At 44.2% G+C, this 24,806-nt stretch overlaps 1 protein-coding gene across 3 annotated transcripts in view; it reads right to left on the bottom strand.

Annotated features, from left to right (window-relative positions):
• Positions 1-636: 636 nt before the first annotated feature.
• The window catches only part of SLC25A12 (solute carrier family 25 member 12), a 91,197-nt gene continuing 67,027 nt past the window's right edge, over positions 637-24,806 (bottom strand). For all 3 annotated transcript variants that reach the window (XM_053266152.1, XM_053266167.1, XM_053266159.1), the window contains exons 14-18: positions 8,821-8,961; positions 5,860-5,998; positions 4,310-4,468; positions 3,831-3,921; positions 637-1,257 (exon numbers count right to left, since the gene is read on the bottom strand). In XM_053266152.1, the coding sequence (XP_053122127.1) occupies positions 1,062-1,257; positions 3,831-3,921; positions 4,310-4,468; positions 5,860-5,998; positions 8,821-8,961 (726 nt within the window). In that variant the 3' untranslated portion in view covers positions 637-1,061. The remainder of the gene's footprint in view (positions 1,258-3,830; positions 3,922-4,309; positions 4,469-5,859; positions 5,999-8,820; positions 8,962-24,806) is intronic.

Below are 24,806 nucleotides of genomic sequence, written 5' to 3' on the forward strand. Positions count from 1 at the left end.
CTCAGGTTCCCTCTCTGAACTTAGATTTGGGTTCTTCATCATCCCGCTGTGATGACCTTTTTTGTGGATAAAAATCTCTTGCATTCGAGCCAACTTGGACACCACGGTTATGGCGGGGTGTCCAGTAACTCCTTTGGTTCCATTAGAAGTGATCAGTTTCAATTTGTGACTCCTGTGGATGTTTTGGCAAACTTCTTGGAGAGACTACTTCTCCGTAGTCACTCCTGGATTGTGGAATACACTCCCCACTGACATTTGTGGCTCAACATCTTTGTCAGCCTTTAAAAGAGCCCTTAAGATACATTTTTGTAGCCTGGCTTTTAGAAACCTTTGAATGTTCAATTGTTAACACATTGTTTGAATAGTTTGCTTTATTGTGTTTGTATTGTATTGTATTTATGGTTGTGAACCTCCCAGAGCCTTCGCATTAATAAAAACAAATAATAACAAATGGTCATATTATAGAACAAACACTGGCTGTAGCTAGTTTGAAGTGTTTTGCCAGCACACCATTTTCATGCTCTTGTACTTCACTCATTTGGGGAATGTAGCAAAACACTACCATATTGGCTAATGTTTTCTTTAAAAGTTTGTTTCCCTATGAATAGATAACCCCCAAAAATGAAGTGACTATACTTTTGGTTTTAAATAAATGTTTATTTTCACATGATTTAATAAAACACTTTCAAAACATTCTGTACATTTCAAACTATTTGGAACTGCAATGCCTGTTTCTACAAACGCAGTTGCATTTCAATGCCTTAATGATGTCTCTGTACAAAGATGTACAATATGTACAGTAACATGGAGTGTAAGCTGTGCAAAAGCCAAGCCCTGGTTACTAAATCATGCCTTTGGGGTGGGGGAAAGAGGTCTATGCATAGAACTTAAAGCTTGAATCAATCTCCTGTGTGCAAATGATTAGTTGTGTTTGGTACAGAAAGGAGTGATTCAATGTCAATTCTCCATTCAGCTAGAACATCATGCAGCCAATTGGAGGAGGAAGAGTATTGTTTGCAGCTCTGTCCATTGCACCATTTTGTTTGGCTTGGAAGATCAGCTCAAGACTCAGCTGATACTTTGGGTTGTGTTGAAGAGACACCAGCTGATCGAAACTTTGGAAGAGAGAGACCAAACTTGTTCTCTATACCTGCAAAAGTAGCTGCTGCAAGTCGATATCCCCCTATGTGGTCAGGATTAACAGGAGGAAGGCCTGAGATACGAGACTTGGGTGGAGGTTCCGAGCCAGAGGGTTTGCTAGTTGGAGGCAAACAGGAAATGGGCAGAATTCAGAAATTACTAACACCAGCAGTAACCCTGATCTACCTTGCCCTGGACATAGCACTAGTATTTGCACATGCTAGTGCACACAAGTATCTCTGAGAATGTACCTTCTTGCTCAGAGGACAAGCACTAAGGTGTAAGGTTACTTAATTGTGAAATGAAATGAAAGCTTCAAAGCTGCTGAAGTCTGTTGAATTATGTCCTCTTAAACTACTGAAATATTACTTTAAAACAGCTTTCCTGATATGATCACACATTTAGGGCAGGGGTGGGCAAACTTGGCTCTCCAGCTGTTAAACTACAACTCCCATCATCCCCAATCACAGTTTATTATGGCTGAAGATAATGGGAGTTATAACTCAACAACAGTTGGAGGGCCAAGTCTGTCCACCTCTGATTTAGAAACTCTCCACAAGATCAATCTAATGTTCGATGAAAACTGGAGATTCCAGAAGCATGCACACTCCCACAGAGTAAATCCAGACATTTCCCCCAATCTCTGCTTCGTAGTGGTTTGGTGCATTGTCAAGTGGAGATTGAGGAAAATGTTTGGGTTTACACAACACACTCCATGGCAGCGCACACACTGTCGGAATCTCCAGGTTTCATCTAACTGGCATTTGATGGAACATGTAAAGTTGCCTGTGATGGAATGGGCCTTTGTTCTGCCTAAAAACTCATTCAAGTTTCATATCAGAACTTCCCTCAATTCTAAAAGCCAAATTTGGTCTGGCTCTGTTGTTCCTGTGTGGATTTCTTGACTCTCACTAGCTGGGTGCGATCCAGTGACTCCAAGAATTCTAAATTAGTGGCACCTCATGCCAATGGTTGCTCCTAGTGTTTGGAAACCTGCTACCTTCAGGAAGAAACATTAAGCTCGCAATTGTTTTGCCTATCTCCGGGAGGAAGATTGTAATCTCTAGCCAGCTTCACCTCTTTCAGCTAAATTATCTGTCCCTATAAAGGTGTGCGGGAGGAGGTGATGGTAAACCCTCCTGTTTACCATTCTACCAAAAGAAAACCACGGGGCTCTGTGGGTGCCAGGAATCAAAATCGACTTGATGGCACACTTTACCTTTATAAAAGAACCAACCAACTTTTGAGTAGGGGCAGATAGGTTGGGTCAGTCATCGGAGGAACTCTTCTGTTTTCAACATGTTTCTTTTGTTTTAGCTTTGTTAGCTGAGACCAGGCTTCATGGCTCCTAGGAGCGTGCGGACTTCACTGCGATGTAAGGTTTTGTTTCCTGACTGCAACTTAAGACCCAAGAACTACCGAGCCTCTTGTCTAACACCAGACAGGAAGAAAGGTATCTCGCTTGTGCATTTTAACCATTTTGCTTTGCTTGCCCATAAACTGTCCTGCTCTTTATAGCGACCTAAATAAAATATCTTTTGATTGTTTTAAACTTGATCTGGCTGGAAACGTGCTCTGTTCTATCTCCCCATGTGCCTGCTCTGGCTATAGGCTCTTTAAAGAGTTTTCAGGCATTTTGGCTATATTTTGAGTTCACGCTGGTTCTAGAAAGAACAGGGAAGGTTTTAATGCTAGTTTTGTCTCATAGGAGACTGGTGGCAGCTCTACCGGAGGATTTTTAAATAAACCTGGGGGTAGTGATGTGCACGGACCGGTCCGGAGGCCATTCTACAGGCCTCTGGACTGGTCCGAGCATGGGCAGTTCGCGGTTCGGGTGGACTGGGGTGGGGGTTCCTTCAAGGGTGGGGGGAGGGTGTACTTACTCCTCCTGCTGCTTTACCCCCTCTGGCGTGCCTTTTTTTGTTAGCGATTGGGGCGGCAGGAGACCTCCCTGACGCCCCTTCCCCCTCTCGGCTGCAAAAGGCTTCAGGAAGCCTTTTGCACATGCGCACGTCACGCGGTCGCGCGTCATGTCTCAGCGACGTGCGCGCGGCCACACACGCACGCGCAGGTTTCCTGAAGCCTTTTGCAGCCGAGAGGGGGAAGGGGCGGCAGGGAGGTCTCCTGCTGCCCCAATTGCTAACAAAAAAAGGCACGCCGGAGGGGGTAAAGCAGCAGGAGGGATAAGTACACCCTCCCCCCACCCTTGAAGGAACCCCCACCCCAGTGCTGGACCGCAGCTCTGCAGTTCCATGCACATCTCTACCTGGGGGAGATCCAAGGCCGGAAACCCTTTCCCAGTTCTCCACACTGCCCTTAGTATATTTAATCTTAATTCTTCCATATTGTAGAGATGTGCTCAGAGGGAGTTTTTCATGGAAATTTTTTTTCTATAATAACTGGAAGAAGACTGCTCTTCCAGTTAAATATTAACTTTTTAGTTGTTCTTGCTTGAAAGAGGGGCAGAAATACAGGCATCTTCCATTTTCAATGCTCTTCTTATCCCAAAGTATTTCTGTGCCAGCAAATAAGTCGTTGCTGTGACATGTAGCAGGTGCCATGCTACTACTACTGCCAATAGTTAAAACTGGAATACTAAGAGTATAAATGTACCAGGTAGTTTTCTGAGGTTCATCCGCAAGAATCCCAATGCCTGACTATCAAGACTTAGGATAAACAATTGTACTTACATGCCTCCAAAATCAACATAGAACCATCGCTGTAGTAGTTCATAGGTCACCAGGGTGACCCCAAACTGGGGTGAAGATCTGAACACTCGGGCTGTTAAACAGAACAAGTAAAATGTTAAGACAGAGCAGGTTTTCTGGTTAACCCATAAATGGCTGCAAAGCTCAGCTGTCTCCTTTTGTCTACTAAAATAAACAAAAGCTTGCTTGCTTATTTATTAATGAACAAACCGTCCCATCCAAAGGCTCTGGGCGGTGTATAACAAATTTTAAAAGACAGAAAAACACACACCATTTAAGACACAGTGCTAAAAACAATAGAAAAACAAAACAAAAAACAATTCCAATACTTAAAATAAAAATTAAAAACCTTTGAAGGCCAGGCCAAACAAGTCCGTTTTTAGGGCTCTCGTAAAGGCCGACAGTGAGCTTAAACTACTATAGAGCCGTTCCTCTGCCAATATTCGAAATGCCTTTCCTACCTCCAGCTCCCTTCCAGAAAGCAATAGGGCCTTCTTCTCGAAGTATTTTCCCAAAACAGTCAATGACTCCACTGTATGTTGTTTGACCAGCGCGAGCAGCCACTTGCAGCCTTGTCTTGATGACATCAGCAGGGGTCACCAAGGAAGCAGCAGGCACACCTTTCAACAGAAAGGATCATTTATGCCAGACCAAACATCACAGAAAGGCAGAGACATTTCCAGCTTCAACAACTGCATCTGTCAACTGGGAGAATCTGAAAAATCACCCATGTTGTTCAGGTTTCCCTCCCTTCCTCCTCTTGCACCCAACTTGCAGCTTTATACTTTAAACCAGGACACATTTTGCCAATGTGTATATGCAGCCAGGAGCTGTAGCTGAAGGGAAGCATTCTGCACCATTTTACCATACTGACATTTCTGTCGGTGTATTTTTGAATACTCAATAATACATTTTTAGCATGTACAATTGAAACTTTGCGGTCCTAAGTGCACCAAAACAGTTGAGCTGGCTTCTAGGCCTTGGGCCCCAAATTCTTCTCTGCCCCAAACATTTTACAAATAAGCACAAGTGCCCAGGCTCCAAGTTATCTTTAAGAGACCACCAATTGTGCCTCCAACCTTGGTTTTTGTGCCCCCCACCCCGCTTGAACGTTTAGGCTGATTATGAGCCTGCAATCTGTCTCTCCAGGCTGTGTTCACATGACTACCAGTAAAAGTATGTGGCTCTAATGACAACTGGATGTTGCCAACTAAGCAATCATTACCACAAAACCAACAGCACATTCCTTACCTTCCCACAAGGAAGAGGCATCACAAGCCTAGAGAGGAGGCCACTGAATAAACATGTACAGTAAGAGGAGCAGAAAGGCTCATGTGACCTGCAAAGGGCTAGATACACTGCTCTATGCCCATCCCATCAGCAACAGGCCCGTCAGAGGGACAGGAGCACAGGCTTCAGATTAAGCCTCTGAGTGATCCTCCTCTGCACACAGGACAAGGAAGGAACATGCCATAAGCTTGCTTTTCGCTTACAGTGAACTGTTTTGATGGTTGCTGCTTCTTCAAGAAAGGGCCAGCTGAAATGTATTTAGCTCCCTAACATGAAGGCTTTGAATCTTAACCTTCTAAAATGTTCTGTCAAGCCGTACCCTGCAATATACCGTTAAGATTAAGAGTCTCCCCTCTGCCCCAAATCCAGGAAAACCAGACTAGATAGTTTTTACCTTCCTCAGTATGTTTCCTTAGGATTTAAACACAGCCTCCAATGGGGAGAACTTTGAAACAACTGCAACCCCCCTACTGAGGCCAACAGACCAAATTTGACTACAAGTTGCTGAGCTGCATTAAGCTGTTTATCCACATTATGCAAATGTAATTAGCTCTCATCAGAATTACACTTCCTCCCACCAAGGATAAAAGTGATCAAATTTAGATTAAGTTAGATACAATAGTATATTAGCTAGCTATACATGGGTCTGATGAATATTAACTATTGCCAGGGGGTGGAGGGGAGACAATAAGAATCTTCTCAAATTATGCTGCAAACTTACCTGCAATCGCACCAGCTGTAAGGAGATTAAAACCTCCCACGTGGCCATTTTCATCTGCAAGCATCAGTTTACAATGAGCATACACAGGAAAATAAATGGCAGAAAAGGGAATGTCTCGGAGGAAACATGCTTTGGCACCCTGTCACATGAAAAAGAAATCAGTGCAAGTCAGTCTCAAACCTTTTTTAGACTGTGAGCCCTTTGGGGACAGGTAGCCATTTAACTAACTAACTAACTTCTGTATATAAACCACTTTGGGAACTTTGGTTGAAAGGCGGTCTATAAATATTTGTCATATTCGTAAACACAGGAGAAAGCCAAACTTTCTGTTCACACAACGCTCTTGGGCAGGGACTTTCTGGAGGTGGTGGGAGGGTCTAAATGTCCTCTCCCCCTAGTTCTCAGAAATTCTTGCTTGAGATCATCACAGTTTTCTAATGCCTAACTGGTCATGTTTTGACCACTTCTTCTCAGCAAACAGATATTAGAATAATGGAAGCTCTACCCGTGGCAGTAGTGGTAAGGACAGACAGCTGGTACCAGCAGGTGATGGGGTGTGCGAGCCAGCTTGAAAATGAGACAGCTTGCACTTGAACTGGTTTGGTTCAAAGTCTCGACTTCAGAACAAACTGGGTCCAGTTCAGTCCAAAGTCGAGCCGAACCGTTTGGGCCTTGTTCGAGGGGGCCAGGGGCTTCTGTAATTGTAAGAATACTTGTAGGAAAGTGTACTTTCTGCCACAGTGACTTTGGGGGGTGCTGTGGCAGCCATGGGAGGGAGCCGGCAGTGGCTCCTCCTACCCCAGCTGGCCTCCCCGAGTCTCCTGGGTCCAGTTCGGCCCATTTTGGGCCAGCTTTATTCATTTATTAGATTTATATACCGCCCTTCCAAAAGGGCTCAGGGAGGTTCACAACATACAGTTTTAGCCCTCTGTATGCTCAAAATGGCCATTTTGGGGGCACTGCGCATGTGCACGGGCCATTTGCATGGTCACACAATTGGTCCATGCACATGTGTGGTGGCCCCTAAAAAATGGCCACAGCACACACAGAGGGCTGAAATGGGCCAAACTGGCTCCAGGAGACTCGGGGGGAGGCCAGCGGGAGTAGGGAGAGCCACTGCAGCCCCTGCCCCCGCCCACAGCCACAGCACCCCTCATGGCCACAGCAGCAATAAGTACTTTGTAAGCCCCCCACACCCCTCAAACTGGGCCCAGACTGGCTTGAATTCTAGCCCTGCCCCAGTCTGGAGGAGGGCAAAACCACACCGGTTCAGTATGGATTTGAACCAAACTGGTTTTGTGCACTGGTTTGTCAACTGCCTTTTGTAAACTGCCTTGGGATTGTTTTTAATGAAAGGCGGTATATAAATTTAACAATCAATAAATAAATAAATAAATAAAATGGGACAGTAACCCTCACATCCAGTAGTAGGAAGAAACATTGTGTGCTCAGATGGAAGCACTGTGTGTGGACAGGCAGTGAGTAGGAATTCGTAAAGATCCTTGACTGCAAGAGCTATTGGAAATGCTTCAATACCAGAAGGCTAAGCATCGATGACAATATATAGGGCTACAACAGCAATTGCAGATCAAGGCCAAAAATAGGACAATGTGTTCAAGCAGGTGGTGGAGTTCATCTGTATCAGTTCTGGGCTCCATCCAGGGCTTTTGCCCTTCCAACATCGCTTGAGCTGCAGATTACACTTGCAACTGGGTCCAGTGGCATATGCAATCGTCTCGGCTCCTTCTTAGAACAAACTAGTGCCCTTGCTATGGTCCCATCAGCTGGCAAGGCTTGTTCTGGATGTGTCAAGGCCATAGGTTATGGATGACTTTGTGCAGACACTCCTAGTTGGGATTTGTCCGAATCCTGGTGGCCAAGAGCCTCCTCCTAAACCTATTCACTCCATTCACATTAGTTTGGGCTGCACTTTTATCAGTCCACACAAGCCTCTTGTAGGATGGCTCTGTGGTTTACAGGGGGAAAGATACTTTCTTCTTACCTTAGGATGACTTGATTTGTAACATACAAAAAATTGTTGCTCTGAAATCTTATTGTGTGTATTAAAATGCCTTTTGGAAAATGCTATAGCTGTGCAATTTCCAATTTACTAACTTCTGAATGAGAGCTGCGGAAGGAAATTTACACAGGTTTTGTTGCAAGGCCACAAATAAATATGCTCTAACAATATTTGGCAAGAGCACAGCTGCCGATGCCTGTTGAATCTACGTATTAGCGCTTTGCACTGGCAAAGGGTGTGGGAAGAAACACTCTTCCTAGTTAAAAAAAACCTAATAGCTTCTGCTCCATTACCTCTGATCTGTAATGGTGGAAGCAAGTAGACCTGCAGGGAAAGGATCTGTTTGACTGGCATTCTGTTAAAATACAGTACAGTATGGTTTTGCTTGTTTTTGTTTCTTGCTTTATTTTTTTTTTAAATGGAATTCATTATTGACAAATCCCCTCACTTAACTTCTTAAAGATCTGAATCCTGCTAAACTCAAGGACTGTTTCACCATCGGCAAAGTATTAAGACAAAGAGAGCAGCCCGCTGGGAATGGAACAATAGAGATAATGGAGATACAAAAGAAATGTATGACAATTTGGGCCTCCAAAACAAACATGAAAGGAAAGCAGAAGAAACTTGGTGTCCGTCCCCCCCACCCCTCACTCCCACCAACTGAAACGATCCATGCCAGAAGCCTGCAGTAACAGACTCCCTGCAGCTTGGCATAAAAGATTCTGGAAGAAAGCGGGGGAGTGTTTTTGTGCATCCCACAGCCACAAAGATAAATGTGGGTTTCTCTCCATTTTCAACCATAGGGCTACACTGCAGGAAGAGATTGTTCCTAATTTTTAAAAGATGTCCTCCCCCACCCCGCATGTTTTTTGTTTTAACAGCCTCTTTGGTAATTTTAGCACAACACAGATCGAGTAGGATGCCGAAAAGTGGAAAGATACCTTATAAAGGCCGAAAATCCCCAAGTCCTTTACAACAGTGAGGGCACTGACTCTGGGCCCTGTCGTGATTTCTCCTGCTACCTGCAGCCGAATCTTTACTATCTCCAAGGGGTTTGTGAAGATGACCTGTGATGCTCCTGCCTGCAAGAGCACAGAAAAACAAAATTGATTTCTCCAATATGACCCATTGTTAGTGGCTCACTGACCTAAGAGCCATGTGCAATCTTTCAAACACAATGAACTTACCTTTATATTCAGTGCCAGGCAAAACACACCCTGGGGATGCAAAAGCAATGGCTACAGGAAATGACCATCTCGCTATCCTAGATAGTATCCTAAAGATCAAAGACAACTACAGTTGTGCAGTACCAGGTTAGCAAATATTGAGAAGACATCCAAAGCTGGGGCATGGCAAAGAAGAATGTCAAGATACACCTCAGGCTTGTGGGTTTATTTTGGCAGTGCTCAGGCTGGTTGGCTCCATCAGTCACCCATCATCAACCACATGTGGCATGTCTAGTTCAGAAACTAACGTGCCCCTGCCCCAAAGCCAACAATGCCACTTGGGTTGGGTGACAAGAGAGGCAACATGGAGGGGATGCCAAAAAGTGTCAATCATCATGTCCCACACATGTGCGGGTGGAAAGTAAAGCAAACGTTATGCAATGCTTTCATTTCATCATGGAATAATCAAGCATGTTTTCAAGATAGCAGATGAAAAGTCAGAAAGCAACTTCCGAAGAGGCCAGGCAGCGTGGCCCCACTGCAGCTTCTCCTTGTCCTTGTGTCTGCAGCTTAAGATAGTAAAGCATATTCAGCAGTGACTCTGCTGGGGAGAAGGAAGTTTGAGTTATGTGGTGCTGGCCCATGAATGCCAGTCATGGAAACATAGGAAGCTGCCGTATACCAATTCAGACCATTGGTCCACATAGCTCAGTAGTGTTTACACTGACTGGTAGCAGCTCTCCAAGGTTTCAGGCAGAAGCCTCTCGCAGCCCTACCTGGAGATGCCAAGGATTGAACCTGGGACCTTCTGCAAGCAAAGCAGATGCTCTACCACTGAGCTACTGCCCCATCCCCAAAGGTGGCATGCATGGTCTCCAATCTAGGCACTGACCATACCTGCTTATCTTCAGTAAAGTGTCTGTATCATGTGCCCTTAAACCATGCTCTGGGACAGTCATAATAGCATTCCGCAGATAGTTTAGCTTCTGCTTTGGCACAACAGCTTCTGAGCAAGAACAGCCCATCCTAACAGTAAGAATCTGGAACTTTAGCAGTAATCTCCTTAAAGATCCTCAGGTCAGTGTGGATCTGAGAGCAGGATGTAGAACTGAGAGCCTGCTCTGTCTTGGGTGTCAGATGTGACAGATGCAATCGACAAAAAATGCTAGCCAAGTTTTGGAAGAGCTCAGTGAGAACTGAAAATGAATGAGCAACATTCTCAGCAGTATTGCTGTAGGGGCAGTCAGAAGACAACTGAGAGGAAGGAATGCATCCTGCCCATCTGAACATGCAGCAGAGGGAGGGGCAGCACCACCACCTTTCTACCTAATGATTCCTAGAAGGTTCCAAAGATGCTCTGTACAGGCACCCAATTGTGGGACTGCACAGAGACCACAAAGACTAGCAAAGAGTTATAGCAATGCCCAAGGTCAGACTCTCCACAAATCCACCACTACAAGTTATGGGGCCTCAAACCTTTCTCACTTTTGAGCCAGAGGGTTATCTTCCTGACGGTTATCTTCCCATTCACCTAGACTGAGTGCAGTAGGACACATCAGCTGAGGGTATTCCATTCACAAACCAGCTTATTAAAATTAAAACACTATGCACAACCATCCTTTATGTTTCCAAGTGACTGTCGGAATAAGTGGAAGGTGTTGCAGTGGCATTTGTCAGTGTTTAACCATTCTGCTTGGTGATAAAAGGTGAGCTGAATGAAAATTGGCTTTCGTTACTTTAAATAATTGGCAGGGCTCTTAGGTTTGCATATGAGAGCTTTTTACCATTTTAACTGGAAATCCATTGTTTAAGACTGAATAATGGGCACACCTCCATTATCACATCTGTTACAGTAAAAGAAAAGAGAGATACACAGACAGAAACAGACTGACACTACCCATTTCTCCAGCCTGGGCATGACACAAATTTAACAGCTGTCAAGTTGTTTTATATTTCATTAGCAGAGCAGAAGCGCCATCCCTCATAGGATGTTGCTGCATGAACTCCTCTCTCCAAGTTGTGCATTTTTAACCTAAGACATTCACAAAGCTGCATTTCAAATTTCACTGGGAGATTTAATGTGACAGTTTACCTCCAGAAGCATGTAAACGGACTGGGGAGTGACATGTTTAGACTTCCCTTTGCTATGCTATAGGTACCACCCTTCACTTCTGGTAAAGTGCAGGGGTCATCACGGAACAGTTCATTTGGTTTTTCTGCCGACTTTACAGTGCTTGTCTGCTTTCACCCAAATTAAACCTCTTTGCAAACTTAAAATGTGCAGTGCTGTACAAATAGCCAGAATTAGGTTTTTACAACGAAAATAGGATACAAGCCAGGAAAAGACTCTCTTTAAGATGAATGATAGAATGGAAACAAGGAGTCACTGCAATGTCAAGGAAGTTTCCCACCTGAGCAAGAGTCCTCCACACTAAAGCAAGAGACACTTGGAGAACAGCTTGTGGGTGAGCAAGTCTCTCTACTGAAGCACTAGGAGAACCACTAGTCCTAAGCCCTGCCCACCAATCTCTCTTGCATCTTCACACCTTCTTTTCAGATGGAAATACATCTTCTCCAGAATACAGCTAGAGCAGAGAAGACCCTCACCATCTTCAGCACAACCTCCTGAGTGCCCACCTATGCAACATGTTTTGAACTGGCTACCACGTTTTGTGTTTAAGGGTTTGGTTCTGATCCCAGGCAATCAAGAGATGTTAGGTTTAGGTTCAGTTCTGGTTCACTGAAGGAACCTCTCTGATTTCTACTCTTATTCCATAACGTATGCTCTTTAGTTTTGATGAAGAGGTCCTAGACAGTGTAAAGGCATGAACTGCTATATAGAGCCAGAATGATAATTCTACTCTCCTAACAGTGTCAACCTGGATGTAAGTTAGATGCTAACATTCTCAGGAAAGGAAAGGAAAGGAAAAGGAAAAGGAAAGGAAAGGTCACTGAAATGAATAAGTTCGATCTCCTGGTGTCAGGAAGTCAATGTCAGGCTTTTTCAGATCTTAAGAAAAGGGACTGTATTGCTTGTGGCAAAAATAACCAAGTTGTGATTAACACTGCCCTACGCCCACACAAATGAAGTTGGGAAGAAGCAGCCTTGCTCTTCAAAAGGATTCCAGAAAGGAATCCTCTGTTCAAGGATTCTAGAAGGGAATAAAAACAAGAAGTTCTGGTAAGAACTAATTTGCCTACTTTCCTTTCACTATACCCACAACTGAACTAAATTTGGTCCAAACTGGTTAGGCAGTTCACAAATTAGCCCACTTGTGCCTCAAATGTTCACACATCCACCATCTTGAATTGAATTGGGGTGGATGACATCATCACCGACTATGTCTTTGAGGTGTCCCTACCTATCCCTACAACTGTACCAAATTTGGTCCAAATTGGTTCGCTCTTGTGCCTCAAATGTTCATGCATCCGCCATCTTGAACTGAGATAGATGACCTCATCACAAATTACACTGTTGGAGTGTCCCTTTGTGTCACTCATACAACTGCACCAAATTTGGTTCAGAACAGTTAGGCAGTCCACAAGCTAGCCCACTTGCACCTCAAATTTTCACATCTGCCAACTTGAATTGGGGTGGATGATATCATTACAAACTATGCCATTGAGGTGTCCCTACAACTGTACCCAACTTGGTTCATATTGGTCCAGGCATTGCAAAGTTGATAGGGGACACGGGCACACACACACACACGGACATACACACTGCCAAGTGATCTCATAAGCTTACTTTCCTTAAGGAAAGTAGGCTAAAAAAGGGTGGCATATGGTGAAACTGGCTCTTTAGGGTCTCCATGCATTCTCACCTATGGAATCTGTGCCTGCATAGAAATTTGTTACTAACTTTCTAGAGCCAAGTCATTTTGGGTGCCAACCACACCTTAGTAGAATGAGAACATCAGTCCAAATAGACATCGCTTGCACCTCATCCCACAGTTCTTCAGTTCAATGGAAATATCATAAGGAACTTTGTCTCTTGGTTACTCTAAGTCAGGGATCCTCAATGTTGGGCCCCCAGATATTCTTGGACTTCAACTCCCATAATCCCCAGCCCCAGTGGCCTTTGGTTGGGGATTATGGGAGTTGAAGTCCAATAACATCTGGGGGTCCAACGATCCCTGCTCTAAGTCATGCACATTTGGCCTCTCGTCTTTACTTTTTGTTTTTATTCCGTTTCTCTGAGGATATCTGCTGGGAGTGCATTTCATAGGCCAGGAGCAGCTAGAGAAAAGGCCCAGTTCCGAGTTGTCCCCAGTTGTACCGGTGGTCTCGGGCAGACCATCTTAATAGGTCCTCCACCCCTGCATGGCTGGGTTGTGGCTGTGAAACCAACCTTAACCAGGTAGTGGCCCATCCATGACAATGGGGAAACCACAGGATCCCGCACCCACGGAACATCCCTCTGATCCAAACAAATGACCAAATCGAGTGTGTGGCCATCAACATGAGTTGGTCCTGAAACTAGTTGGGATAGGCCCATAGTTGTCATGGCCACTATGAACTCCTGAGATGCACCAGACAAGTCAGCCTCATAATGGATATTGAAGTCTCCCAGAACCAAAAGTCTGGGTGACTCCAACACCAACTCCGAGACCAGCTCTATCAGCTCAGTTAGGGAGTCAGTTGGGCAGCAGGGTGGACTTACCAGTACACCAACAGAATCTCCAATCTATCCCTAGTTGCCTGCCTCAGAAAGACACACTCAATGTAAGTCAATTGTCGCACAGGGGCCCTGGTAAGGGAAATGGTATCCCTATGGACCACAGCCACTCCACCCCATCCACCCACATCCCCTAGCCTGCTCCACAACAGAGTAAGCTGTAATTTGAATTCTCTATTGGCATTTAGGAGAGCCCTAAAGACCTACCTGTTCGGCCTGGCCTTCCAGGGTTTTTAAATGGTTTTAAAGGGGTTTTAATGTATCGGGTTTTTATAAGGTTTTGAATTGTTTTATTTTTTAGCTGCTTTATTGTATTTTAAAATTTTCATTCCCGATCATTGATTGATTTTAACTGTTTTATGATATTTGTGAACTGCCCTGAGCTATTCTGTAAGGGCAGTCTAAAAATCAAACAAAAACAAACAAACAAACCTGGTAGAAGAAGCTGGGCCCAAACTGGACCACTAGCCTCCCCTATCCAGGTCTCAGTTATACAAGCCAGGTCGGCTCCCTTATCCATGATCAAGTCATGGATGATTTCGGTCTTATTCTGAACTGACCTGGCATTGCAAAGGAGCAAGGCTGGGTTCTGTGGGACGTTGGAACTTCTCCCCGAGGCCAGAGAGCTGACAGGGCAGCTGGAAGTGGAAACAGTTACTAAATATTGCCTCTTTTGCCCCGATGAGGAATATAACACAAAACTGACTCTTGCATCCACGGACAGCATTTTATTAAGCAGGCACATCACAATAATTCCACGAGGCTTCGTACCACTTTGCGGGAGAGTGTTTCCAGTCTCCAATTCCTTGGTCCAAGCTCCAAGCACATATTCCAAATGGCTTTGTTTGGCTTCAGCCCCATCTGCCACTCTCTTTGCGTCTTCGGTCCCAACTACAGCTACCCTCGGGGCCACAATGGGCGTTTCCAAGACAGGAGTGCTTCTGATCTCTGGCTCTGCATCAATTCTGACAGGTTCCAACCTCAGTCTTACTTTCAACTTCCACACTGCCTTCATGTTCACTGCTGACTACTACAGTCTTGATGTCTCCTGAAATCATGGTGTAAAAGGACCTGTCCTCTTATCCCATGTTTATTCAAGAGCCTCTGAAGAGGGACCCTGTCAAAAGCTTCTTGAACGTCCAAGTATACCATGTTAGCCAGGTCACTTTTATCCACAAGCCTGTTGATACTCCCAAAGAATTTGAAAAGGTTAGAAAAGCAGGAGTTACTTCAGGGATCCTCAGCGTTGGGCCCTCAGCTGTACTTGGACTTCAACTCCCATAATCTCCAGCCCCAGTGGCCTTTGGTTGGGGATTATGGGAGCTGAAGTCCAAGAACATCTGGGGGCCCAACGTTGAGGATCCCTGAGTTACTTGACTCACTGACTGAGCTGCCCATCCTGCTGAATGCAGACCCACTGTTCAGTACATTCCTCTGGGATTGGAAGACAACCACTGTCCTTCCTCTTCACCATGCTGGAGAAACATGGCCATTCAACCTTGCCCTTAACACACTTTGAGTCCCATCTTCAGCCCAAGGAGCACCCCACCACACACACACCTTATCTGGGCACAGACCCCTGAGATTTCTCTTGGGAAATGAATTTTTTAAAAACTCCAAAAGTAAGAATAGAGTAAAATTAGTGCAAAGAAATTCCAGGAGAAAAATGTTCTGGGTTTACTTGCCTTTTCCCAGCAAAGAGCCAATGAGTTTTACCTGTTCCTACTCTAGTGTTTTAACAATTGCACGGCAGAGGCACATCGAGCCTATACACCTTTTCTTGCCACAGAAGTAATTACCATGGGCTTGCTGTGGAACATGGGAGACTAATCCACAGAAGCATGTCCTAGCTCATTTAATAGAAAATTCACCCTCCATGAATCCATTGTTGCTCTGAAGAAAAAGATGTGCGCTTGTGCCTGCATGTAATGTCAATGGTTCATTCTGATCCAAATTGATAACACATTGACAGCATAAGCATTTTGCAAATAGTCAAAGTAATTTTTCTTTACATCTTGTTAGAACAAAATTGACTTGCAAGGTGTAGATCTCTGCATTAATTTGTTTTGATTATTGTTGCAGAAATAGTCACCACAAAGACAAACCTTAAAAGGCGGGGGGTGGGGGGTGGAATCAGTCCTACAAGACCAGAAGTTGTAACAGTGGGGCATGCTGTTGTGCTAGTACAGAAATAAAATTCCGGTTTGCTTGTGGCTGGGTGGCTTTGTTTAGTTTTTATTTTAATCATTTAGAAATTAGAAGTCCTGCTGGGCTGGCCTAGTAAAGAAAGTTAAATAATACCTTCCATAAACATTTTTATTTTAGAAAGAGAGAGAGAGAAAGAAAGCAGGCAATCGTGATCCAATTAACCGTTTCTACTTCTTGGGTGAAAAGGTGGTTGTTTGAAATTCTATTATACTAAAGGAACAGAATTTTAGGGGGAAATTAAGCTTTGCTGGATGAAACATACTGCAATTGTTTCTTGTCAATAAAATCTTATTAAACGGAAATCTTAAATCTCACCTGGGACAGTGGCCTAACAAACGTAACATAGCTTGCATCTTTAATTAAAGATACAGAGATGTCCGAGGCTGCATACATGCAAGCAGGGGTAAACGTATGCATAGCATGAAGTGTGAAAGTTTAAATTACAGATAATCGACTCAGTGTCAACTCAGTGTGTGGCAGCTGTGAAAAAGGCAAAATCCATGCCTTGGAATGGTCATTAGGAAGGGGATTGAAAACAAAACTGCTAATATTATAATGCCTTTATACAAATCTATGGTGCAGCCACATTCGGAGTACTGCGTACAGTTTTGGTCACTGTAACTTAAGGAGGACACTGTAGAATTGGGAAAGGTGCAGAAGAGGGCAACCAAGCGGATCAGGGGCATGGAGCACCTTCTTTATGAGGCAAGGCTACAACACCTGGGGGTTTTTAGTTTGGAAAAAAGGCAACTACAGGGGGACATGATCGAGGTGTATAAAATTATGCATGGAGTGGAGAGGGTGGACAGAGATAAATTTTTCTCCTTCTCTCAAATACTAGAACCAAGGGTCATCCCATGAAACTGAAAGCCAGGAAATCTAGGAAAAGGAAGTACAAAAGGAAGTACTTTTTCACATAGCACATAGTTAATCTACAGAATTCTCTGCCATGGGATGTGGTGATGGCCATTAGCTTGGATGGCTTTAAAAGAGACATAGACAAAATCATGGAGGACAGGTTTATCAATGGCTACTAGTCTGGTGGCTATAGACCACCTCCATCCTCAGAGGTAAATGGCTTCTAAATACCAGTTGCAGGGGAGCAACAGCAAGAGAGAGGGCATGCCCTCTCAGAAGCCTGTGGGCTTCTCAGAGGCATGTGGTGGGCCACTGTGTGAAACAGGATGCAGGTCTAGATATCCCTTAGGTCTGATCCAGCAGGGCTGTTCTTATGTCCTAAATCACTCCTCTCAAGAGACAAGACTGTTAAAAGATTTTTGCTTGTTCTGAAAGTGAAAAACACTTTCAGCTGTTCATGCAGTTCTCCCTCTTCTGTGTACTGCTGCCCAAGAGTGCAGCCACATGCTCCAATCTAAAGTTGCCTGAAAGCAGCAGGTGCTGTGTATGAGGATCTGTGCCAGCATCCCACCTCAACAGGAGGCTGTACCACTTGTTTGGACAGCGGCTGGATTCATTACTCCACCCCTCCAGGGATGTTACTGGTGCTTTCAAAACTACCACCCAACACATGAATCTCTGAGTACTGGGCCCAGGCATCCAGGCCAGTGCTTCTACTGGGAGATCTTGGGCCAATTATTCTCTCTCAGCCAAACCTGCTTCTTAGGGATGTTGTGAGGCTAAAATGGCGCAACCCATGCATATTGCCCTGAGCTCCTTGGAGGAAGAATGGTATATCAATGTGAGGGACCTTCTTTCACTTTTTGAGCCAACCCTGTCTGACACCCAACTGTAGTAATGGAGTTGTGGTGGCAGCAGCGGCACAGGAACATTTTAACCGCATTAGAAATGGAAAGATACTGAGAAAGAGCTGTTGTGGAAACATTATTCCAAGCCAAGGTGGGAGTGGGGATGGGGTGTGTGTGCTACAGAGACAGTTTGGGAACACTAACATGACTGCCATAGGCTGCTATATTAAAACACAGAGCAGCGCCATTCAAATAATATGCCCAATAAAAACTCAGTTATTTGTACATGGGAAACTGTGCCTAAATTATGACAGACACCTTTAAAGCCACATATGACAAATTCAATTCTGAATGGAAGTTATTCATAGAGATCAGGAGTATGAACAATTCAAGCTCCCTATTTAACCTTAATGTCATATAAAATAAAATCTCCACAAGGAACACATGAAAAAGAACTCAACCTGACAGCAAAGGTTATGAGAGAAAAGATGCAGTTTGAGATCCCACAGCAAACACCTCTTGACATGCCAGAGGCTGAAGGAAATGCACAAATGACCCTGCGACATGAGACCTCTTGCCCTTTGCAATTCCACCCGTGAGGCAGAGGCCACAGAGGGGGGAGGCGCCTGCTCCCAGCTCCGACTCCATTTCCTCTTGCTTGGAACAGACATGTCCTGGACCAAAACTTTTTTTCCCCCACACAGGCAAATACAGAATGAAAACAGATTACATTTAAATCCATCTAGGTCCTCACACTACACACCAACAGCACAGCACCAGCTCTTAAGTATACAACAGCAAACTCCCCTCTACTTTTAGGGGTCAATGTGGAAAAGCTTTAAAAACACAGAGCCATTTAAGAACAGAATCAAGCTTGGGTTGTTCGGAATGGCTGGATCTTGACATTTAAGAACGTAGAATTTTGCAGCTAGGCTTCTATATGTCTTCAGTGAACTTCTGTAATATAAAAGAGAAGCACAAGGGCCTTACAAATTTGCCCTTGTGAATCTGCCATAAACCTAGGTCATCTATGTTGTTTTTTGCACTGGTATTGCCATTTCACCCCATCCTAAATAATTTAAGTGCAGCTATGGGAAGTCTTAGGATCCAGTGGCAATCTTTAATATTTCAGTATTAGAGAAGCAATAAATAGGTCTTTAAACACAAAAAAGCTAAATCATCCAAGACAACACTAAACATGTTTTATCTACTACTGAAGCTAACGATTAAGTGTGTGAGTGTGTGCATGTGCATGAGTGTACGTGTGTCTGTGAGAGAAAGAGAGAGAATGAGACGTGCATGGTGCATAGAGTTGGACTTCCCAAGAGGAGCTGAGGGTGATAGTTGTTCTGATGCAGGACAAGCTATGCTTCCACAACCCCCACCCACCCTATTTCACTACCCTACTGACACAAATACTGTGTCCAACTCCAGCACTGATTTTTGTCCCTCTCCATGTGCCTTGGGCAGGCTTTTTGTTTTCTTGCCCCACCCAACCTCACCCCTTCATGTTTATCCAATTAATTTTCTATTTGTTTTTAAAGCCATTCCATTGTTACTGTTTTAACTTGAAACAGTATTAGGCGTGGGGAAGAAAGTTCCTTTTCAAGTGCTACAAGAAATTGAATGAATGAATAGATAGATAGATAGATAGATAGATAGATAGATAGATAGATAATGTGCTACAAGGGCCAGTCAATCAGCACACTGCACAGCCAACTTCTTCCCCAAACATGAAAAACTAGTTGCCCCAGAACTCAGGCATCCTCATCCAAAACGAGGCTCATGCAGATCCGCAGGGGGTTTGCTGCTCAAGTGGTGTACCCCTCTACGTGACGTGTGTTCTCAGATGCCATAAACTGAGGTATGTCACTCGTGAACTTTATGCACACTGGCCTGGAAATAAATAAGGCCCAATGAACACAGCACGGCCTACTTCTAAGCAAAGTTTCACAGGATCAAGCAGCATAATTGTGCAACATGATCTGGGACGTCTGTGGTTCAAATCTCACTTTGGCCACGTGGCCTCACACCAGTCACTACCTGGCAGCAACTACCAGCCCCCATCCCAGCAATATGGGGACAACAAGTGAGCTACTCTACATGGTCAGTTGGAAGGATTATTCAGAGTGCTATATAAATTATACATATTATTACTAAATTCCGTTTAAGTCAAAAATATTAATGGCAGATAATGCCAACTTTTGGCGTACAAGTAAAATGTACAAAGAATGTGTTTCCAAAATGGCTCAGTGCTTATGTGCCAATGTGACCACTGGATAGTCCACAAGCAAGATCTGAAAATATCCACAGAAAAGTACTCTAGGCCCCTTGAAGCTCCCTCTTTCTTGAATTCAATCTAATGTAACTACTGCTGGGAACAGAAAGATCTTCTAGGAATAGAAACATCTTTCAGCTACGAAAGGAAGACCTCATTCACAAAAACAATCCAGACTATGCTGATGAAACTAGTTCCAATCCTGCTATCCCAACAGCAATAATCTTGGCTTTACTGGGGAAGTGCAGAAGTGCATCTAGGTAATTTTGAAGCCTGGACCTAAAGGCCTTTGGAGCCCCCGCAAGTTAAGCATCACCCCCTTACACACACACACACACACACACACCATGACACACAGAGGTTACAAGTGGGTAGGTTCTTGAGAGCACAAATAGCAACTGAATTCACAAGAATGTAAGAATATAAAACAAGAATATTTATGCAAATATGCATTAGCAGAAACATTTCAACACGCAACTTACAATATCCCCATCCCACATATTTCTTTGACCACTCCCCTCTCTGCCTCTAAAGCACCCAGCACAGGTCACAATCACACTCGACCGCCTGGCACAGTGACATGGTGCAGCGACCACATCATCCAGGACTAAAGAGGATTTGGGGGCCCCAAGGGGGTGTGGAGGCCCAGGACTTTGGCTCCAAAGTCCAGGGGTAAGAGCACCTCTGGGGAAATGTTTGGATACTTGCCTGTGCACCATGGAGTGGCTTAGAGACACATGTAGCTGTACAGACACAGTTTCTGACCTCTTTACTTCACTAATGTGCACTCAGCCAGAGAACACAGGATTCAGCATCAGCAAAGTCTTGGACCCCTTATCTGCAATCCAAACATTATCAGGCTGATGACTGATGGATTGATTGATTGCCGTCAAGTCAGTGTTGACTCTTAGTGACCACATAGATAGATTCTCTCCAGGATGATCTGTCTTCAGCTTGGCCTTTAAGGTCCCTCTGTGGTGCATTCATTGTTGTCATCATTGAGCCCATCCACCTTGCTGCTGGTCGTCCTCTTCTTCTCTTTCCTTCAACTTTTCCCAGGATTATGGACTTCTCAAGGGAGCTGGGTTTTTGCATAATGTGTCCAAAGTATGATAGTTTGAGCCTGATCATTTGTGTCTCGAGTGAAAATTCTGGATTGATTTGTTCTATGATCCATCTGCTTGTTTTCCTGGCTGTACATGTTATCCTTAAAAGTCTTCTCCAGCACCAAAGTTCAAAAGTGTGAATGCTTTTTCTATCTTGCTTCTTCAAAGTCCAGCTTTCGCATCCATAGAGTGTCACGGGGATAATCATTGTCTGAATGGTTCTAATCTTTATAGGTGTAGACACGTCACGGCATCTAAATATCCTTTCCAAGGCATTCATTGCTACCCTACCAAGTGTTAGTCTGCAGTGTATTTCTTGACTGCTGGATCCTTTACTGTTGACGGTTGATCCTAAAAGGCAGAAGCTATCCACCACTTCAATGTCTTCATTATCAATTCTGAGGCTGGTTGCTCTACCCGTTGTCATTAGTTTAGTCTTCTTTACATTTAGTTGTAGTCCCATTTTTTCACTGTGTTCCTTGACTTTGGAGGTGGTGATTACTACACTACTACTACATAAGGATGGTGATTACTACACTTGAATCAAAAACACTTGGAGGAGAAGAGATGGAGAGAGTGTTTCACCCTGCTAAGTAGGCAAAGAGGCACCTTTTAAAGTGGCTGTGCAGTGCTCTTTCATTTGCAGAGGGAAAGCCACTGTCCCTAATTAACCCAGCACAGCATCTTTCCATTGGCTGTTGTTCTGGTGTCTCCTGGATCCTTATATGTGAGCCCTTTGGGAGCAGGAAATCACTTTTTCATACCTTTTGCTATGCAAACTCCTTTGAGAACTTTTTGGTTTTGTTGTTGTTGAAAAGTGGTATATCAGTATATTAAATAAAATATAATTTAATCTAATGCCAGCTTTGCTATGCATGAAACATATTTTGGTACTAAGTTAGTAACATTGATTATCAGATTTCATTACCAAACAAAAATTGCTAACATTCTTGACTGAACACATGTCACAGCAGGGAGGGAAATTTCCTAATGAATGCATACCTGAAAACATCCCCAAGCAATCTTTTATTTTTTAAAGGAATCCAGTCTCATTTAAAATGTGCATACATTTTCATAAAGATTATACTGTTTTAGATTATACAGGTTTCCTCGTGAAGTCACAACAGCCCCTGGCCACTGGTGGCAGTTTTAGAAGCAAAAAAGGTAACAGATGTGTCAGGTGTTTGAACTACATTTATTTGCAGAGCTTTGGAGTTTCTTACATATACTGTAGATACTTGTAATGGGCCTTAGAGAGCAAGATTAGGTTTTCCTAGGGTACAGACACAACTTGCTCCCTTGTTCAAAAATCTTTGTTATTTTTACCAGACGTAAATTCAAGCACTGAGAGGAGAAGGCTCTGCTATCTAAAGGACTGCCATTCCTAAGCAAGGAGAGTCAAAAGCAGCATCGCTCCAGGGCTTCCCCCTTGGATTCAGAGTTTGCACAGCTCAAGAACCTTCTTATCTAAGATTTTGCAACAAGCTAGAGAGATGTTAGTCCAGACTGTTCAACCTGCCCTCCCTTAGCGATGCATTAATGATGTCAGTTAGGTCACCGCACAATTTCCCTACAAGATGAAAGCAATTTGGGCAAGGATCCAGAGAATAAGTGGTAGGCCGCACTGCCCCAAGCAGCTTGTCCACATCTTCAGGAGTCACAGATTGAAACTGATCTAATCTAAGATTGCAAGAGGGACTGCTAGAGACCCCCTTAATAAACTCTGCAGAAATAGTGAAGTCCGAGTTGGACTTCGCTTCACATACAAGAGATTTTATCTGCAAAGAACCCACTAAAAGCATTACAGCAGGATAGTTACTGGGAGCGGTTTTAAAGCAGAAGGAGCATGAATTAAGCTCCTCCTCACAACCCGGGAAAATTCTGCTAAATGCGAACCCACAGACACAATGCACACAGACTAGAATTGCTTATTTGCTGCACACACGCAGTGCTGCACGAACTGCCACCGTGTAGGCCTTCAAATGGGCTCTATACTATGTTTTGTCAAATTCAAGCTGAGTTTTCCTCCACTTCCATTCCAGTCACCTATCTTGCTGCTTCAGCCCCCGTAGCTCTTCTGTATACCATGGGGCCATTTGTGAAGCAGTTCAGAGGGGACACTTAGGAGCGATTGTGTCTACTGCCCTGCTGAGCTCCCTATTCCAGGTACTCACCAGAGCATCAACAGAATTGCCGGCGGAACCAACACTAAAACCCTCCAAGGCTTTTTGGAGTCCTACTGGATCCAGCAGCCTCCTTGGGTGCACCATCCTAACAGGTCCACCACCCATGCAGGAGAGAGTTGTGACTGTGACACATGCCTTAACCAGATGGTGGTCCATCTATGACAACGGGGAAACTACAGGATCCCCCACCCATGGAACACCCCTCTGATCCGAACAAAAGACCAAATTGAGTGTATGAGTTGGTCCTGAAACTAATTGGGATAGGCCTCCATGAACTACTGAAACGCACCAGACAAACTTGCCCCAAAGTGGATATTGAAGTCCCCCAGCACTAAAGACCAGCTCCGTATGCTCAGTTAGGGAGTCGGTTGTGCAGCAGGGTGGATGGTACACCAACAAAATCCCTAATCGATCTCTAGTTCCCAGCCTCAAAAAACCCCCCACTCCATATAAGTCAACTGTCTCACAGGACCCTGGTAAGAGAGATGGTATCTTTATGGACCACAGCCACTCCACACCCCCACCCACTTCCTCTAACCTGCTCTACAGCAGAGTAACTTGGTGGGAGAAGCTGGGCCCAAAATGGGCCACTTGCTTCTCCCAAACAGGTCTCAGTTATGCATGATCTTCTCTTCTATTCAAGTCTTTAAAAGACATAGGGGCCTTCTCAGGGTCTGGACCAGGCAATTCTGTTCAAGAAGCACAGAGTACGTGGAACTAGCATACATCCTAGATAGCAAGCCAGGTTTGGAAGATCCCTCAAATACAATTTGTCACATTCAAACATACACCCCAAAAAACTTGATATTCTTATAATTCAAGCCCAATTTCAAAATGTTCGGAAACTATCTATACTGGTAGCCTTTACTTGACTTCTAAAAACTGAAGGAAACAGTAAAACATTCATAACTCCCATTGATTTCCATGGAAAAATACAACACATGCTAAAATCTCTTCCACTGAAATCAATGGAGCATAAATGTGCTTAACTTTGACTAGAGCAAGCCTGGTGTTTGTAAGAACTTTGACTAGGGCAAGCTTGGTGTTTGCATTGTCAGTAAATCAACGGAAGCAGATAAATTCCGTGTAAGCGAACATTTGACTGAAGATAAATTCAGCCTGTTGCTTTTCAAATGGAACCAACACTTCCACAGGGGGCGGGGGGAACCCTTTGTATCAGTTCCCCAGGCATCAGTCAGCCAGTGTTGACATTCAGATGTTCTATGGAAACAGCTGACATTTTCTACCACTGCTGTGTGCAAAGTGGTAATCCAATGGGATGATCTGCTTTGCTGTAACCAAATTCATATAGTAGCCAACTGTAAAAAAAAGTAGGGGTGTGCAATTCGGGATTTCGGGTGATTCGGCTCGGACCCGAACCGAATCACCCCTGTTCTGTTTTGTGCCCAAATCTGGGTCACCCGAATCACCCTTGATTTGGCTCAGATTTGGATTTAATCCGAATCCGAATCTGAATCGATTCAGGGGGGTAAAAAGGGGCCCAGGGGCAAAATTTTGGGGTGGGGTGGTAGTGCCCAATGGGTAGAGTCTACCACCCCAATTTCAGGGGGATTGGGCAAAATCCCGATTTTTGGTGAA

The sequence above is a fragment of the Hemicordylus capensis genome, chromosome 1 (assembly GCF_027244095.1).
Source record: "Hemicordylus capensis ecotype Gifberg chromosome 1, rHemCap1.1.pri, whole genome shotgun sequence".
NCBI lineage: Eukaryota > Metazoa > Chordata > Lepidosauria > Squamata > Cordylidae > Hemicordylus > Hemicordylus capensis.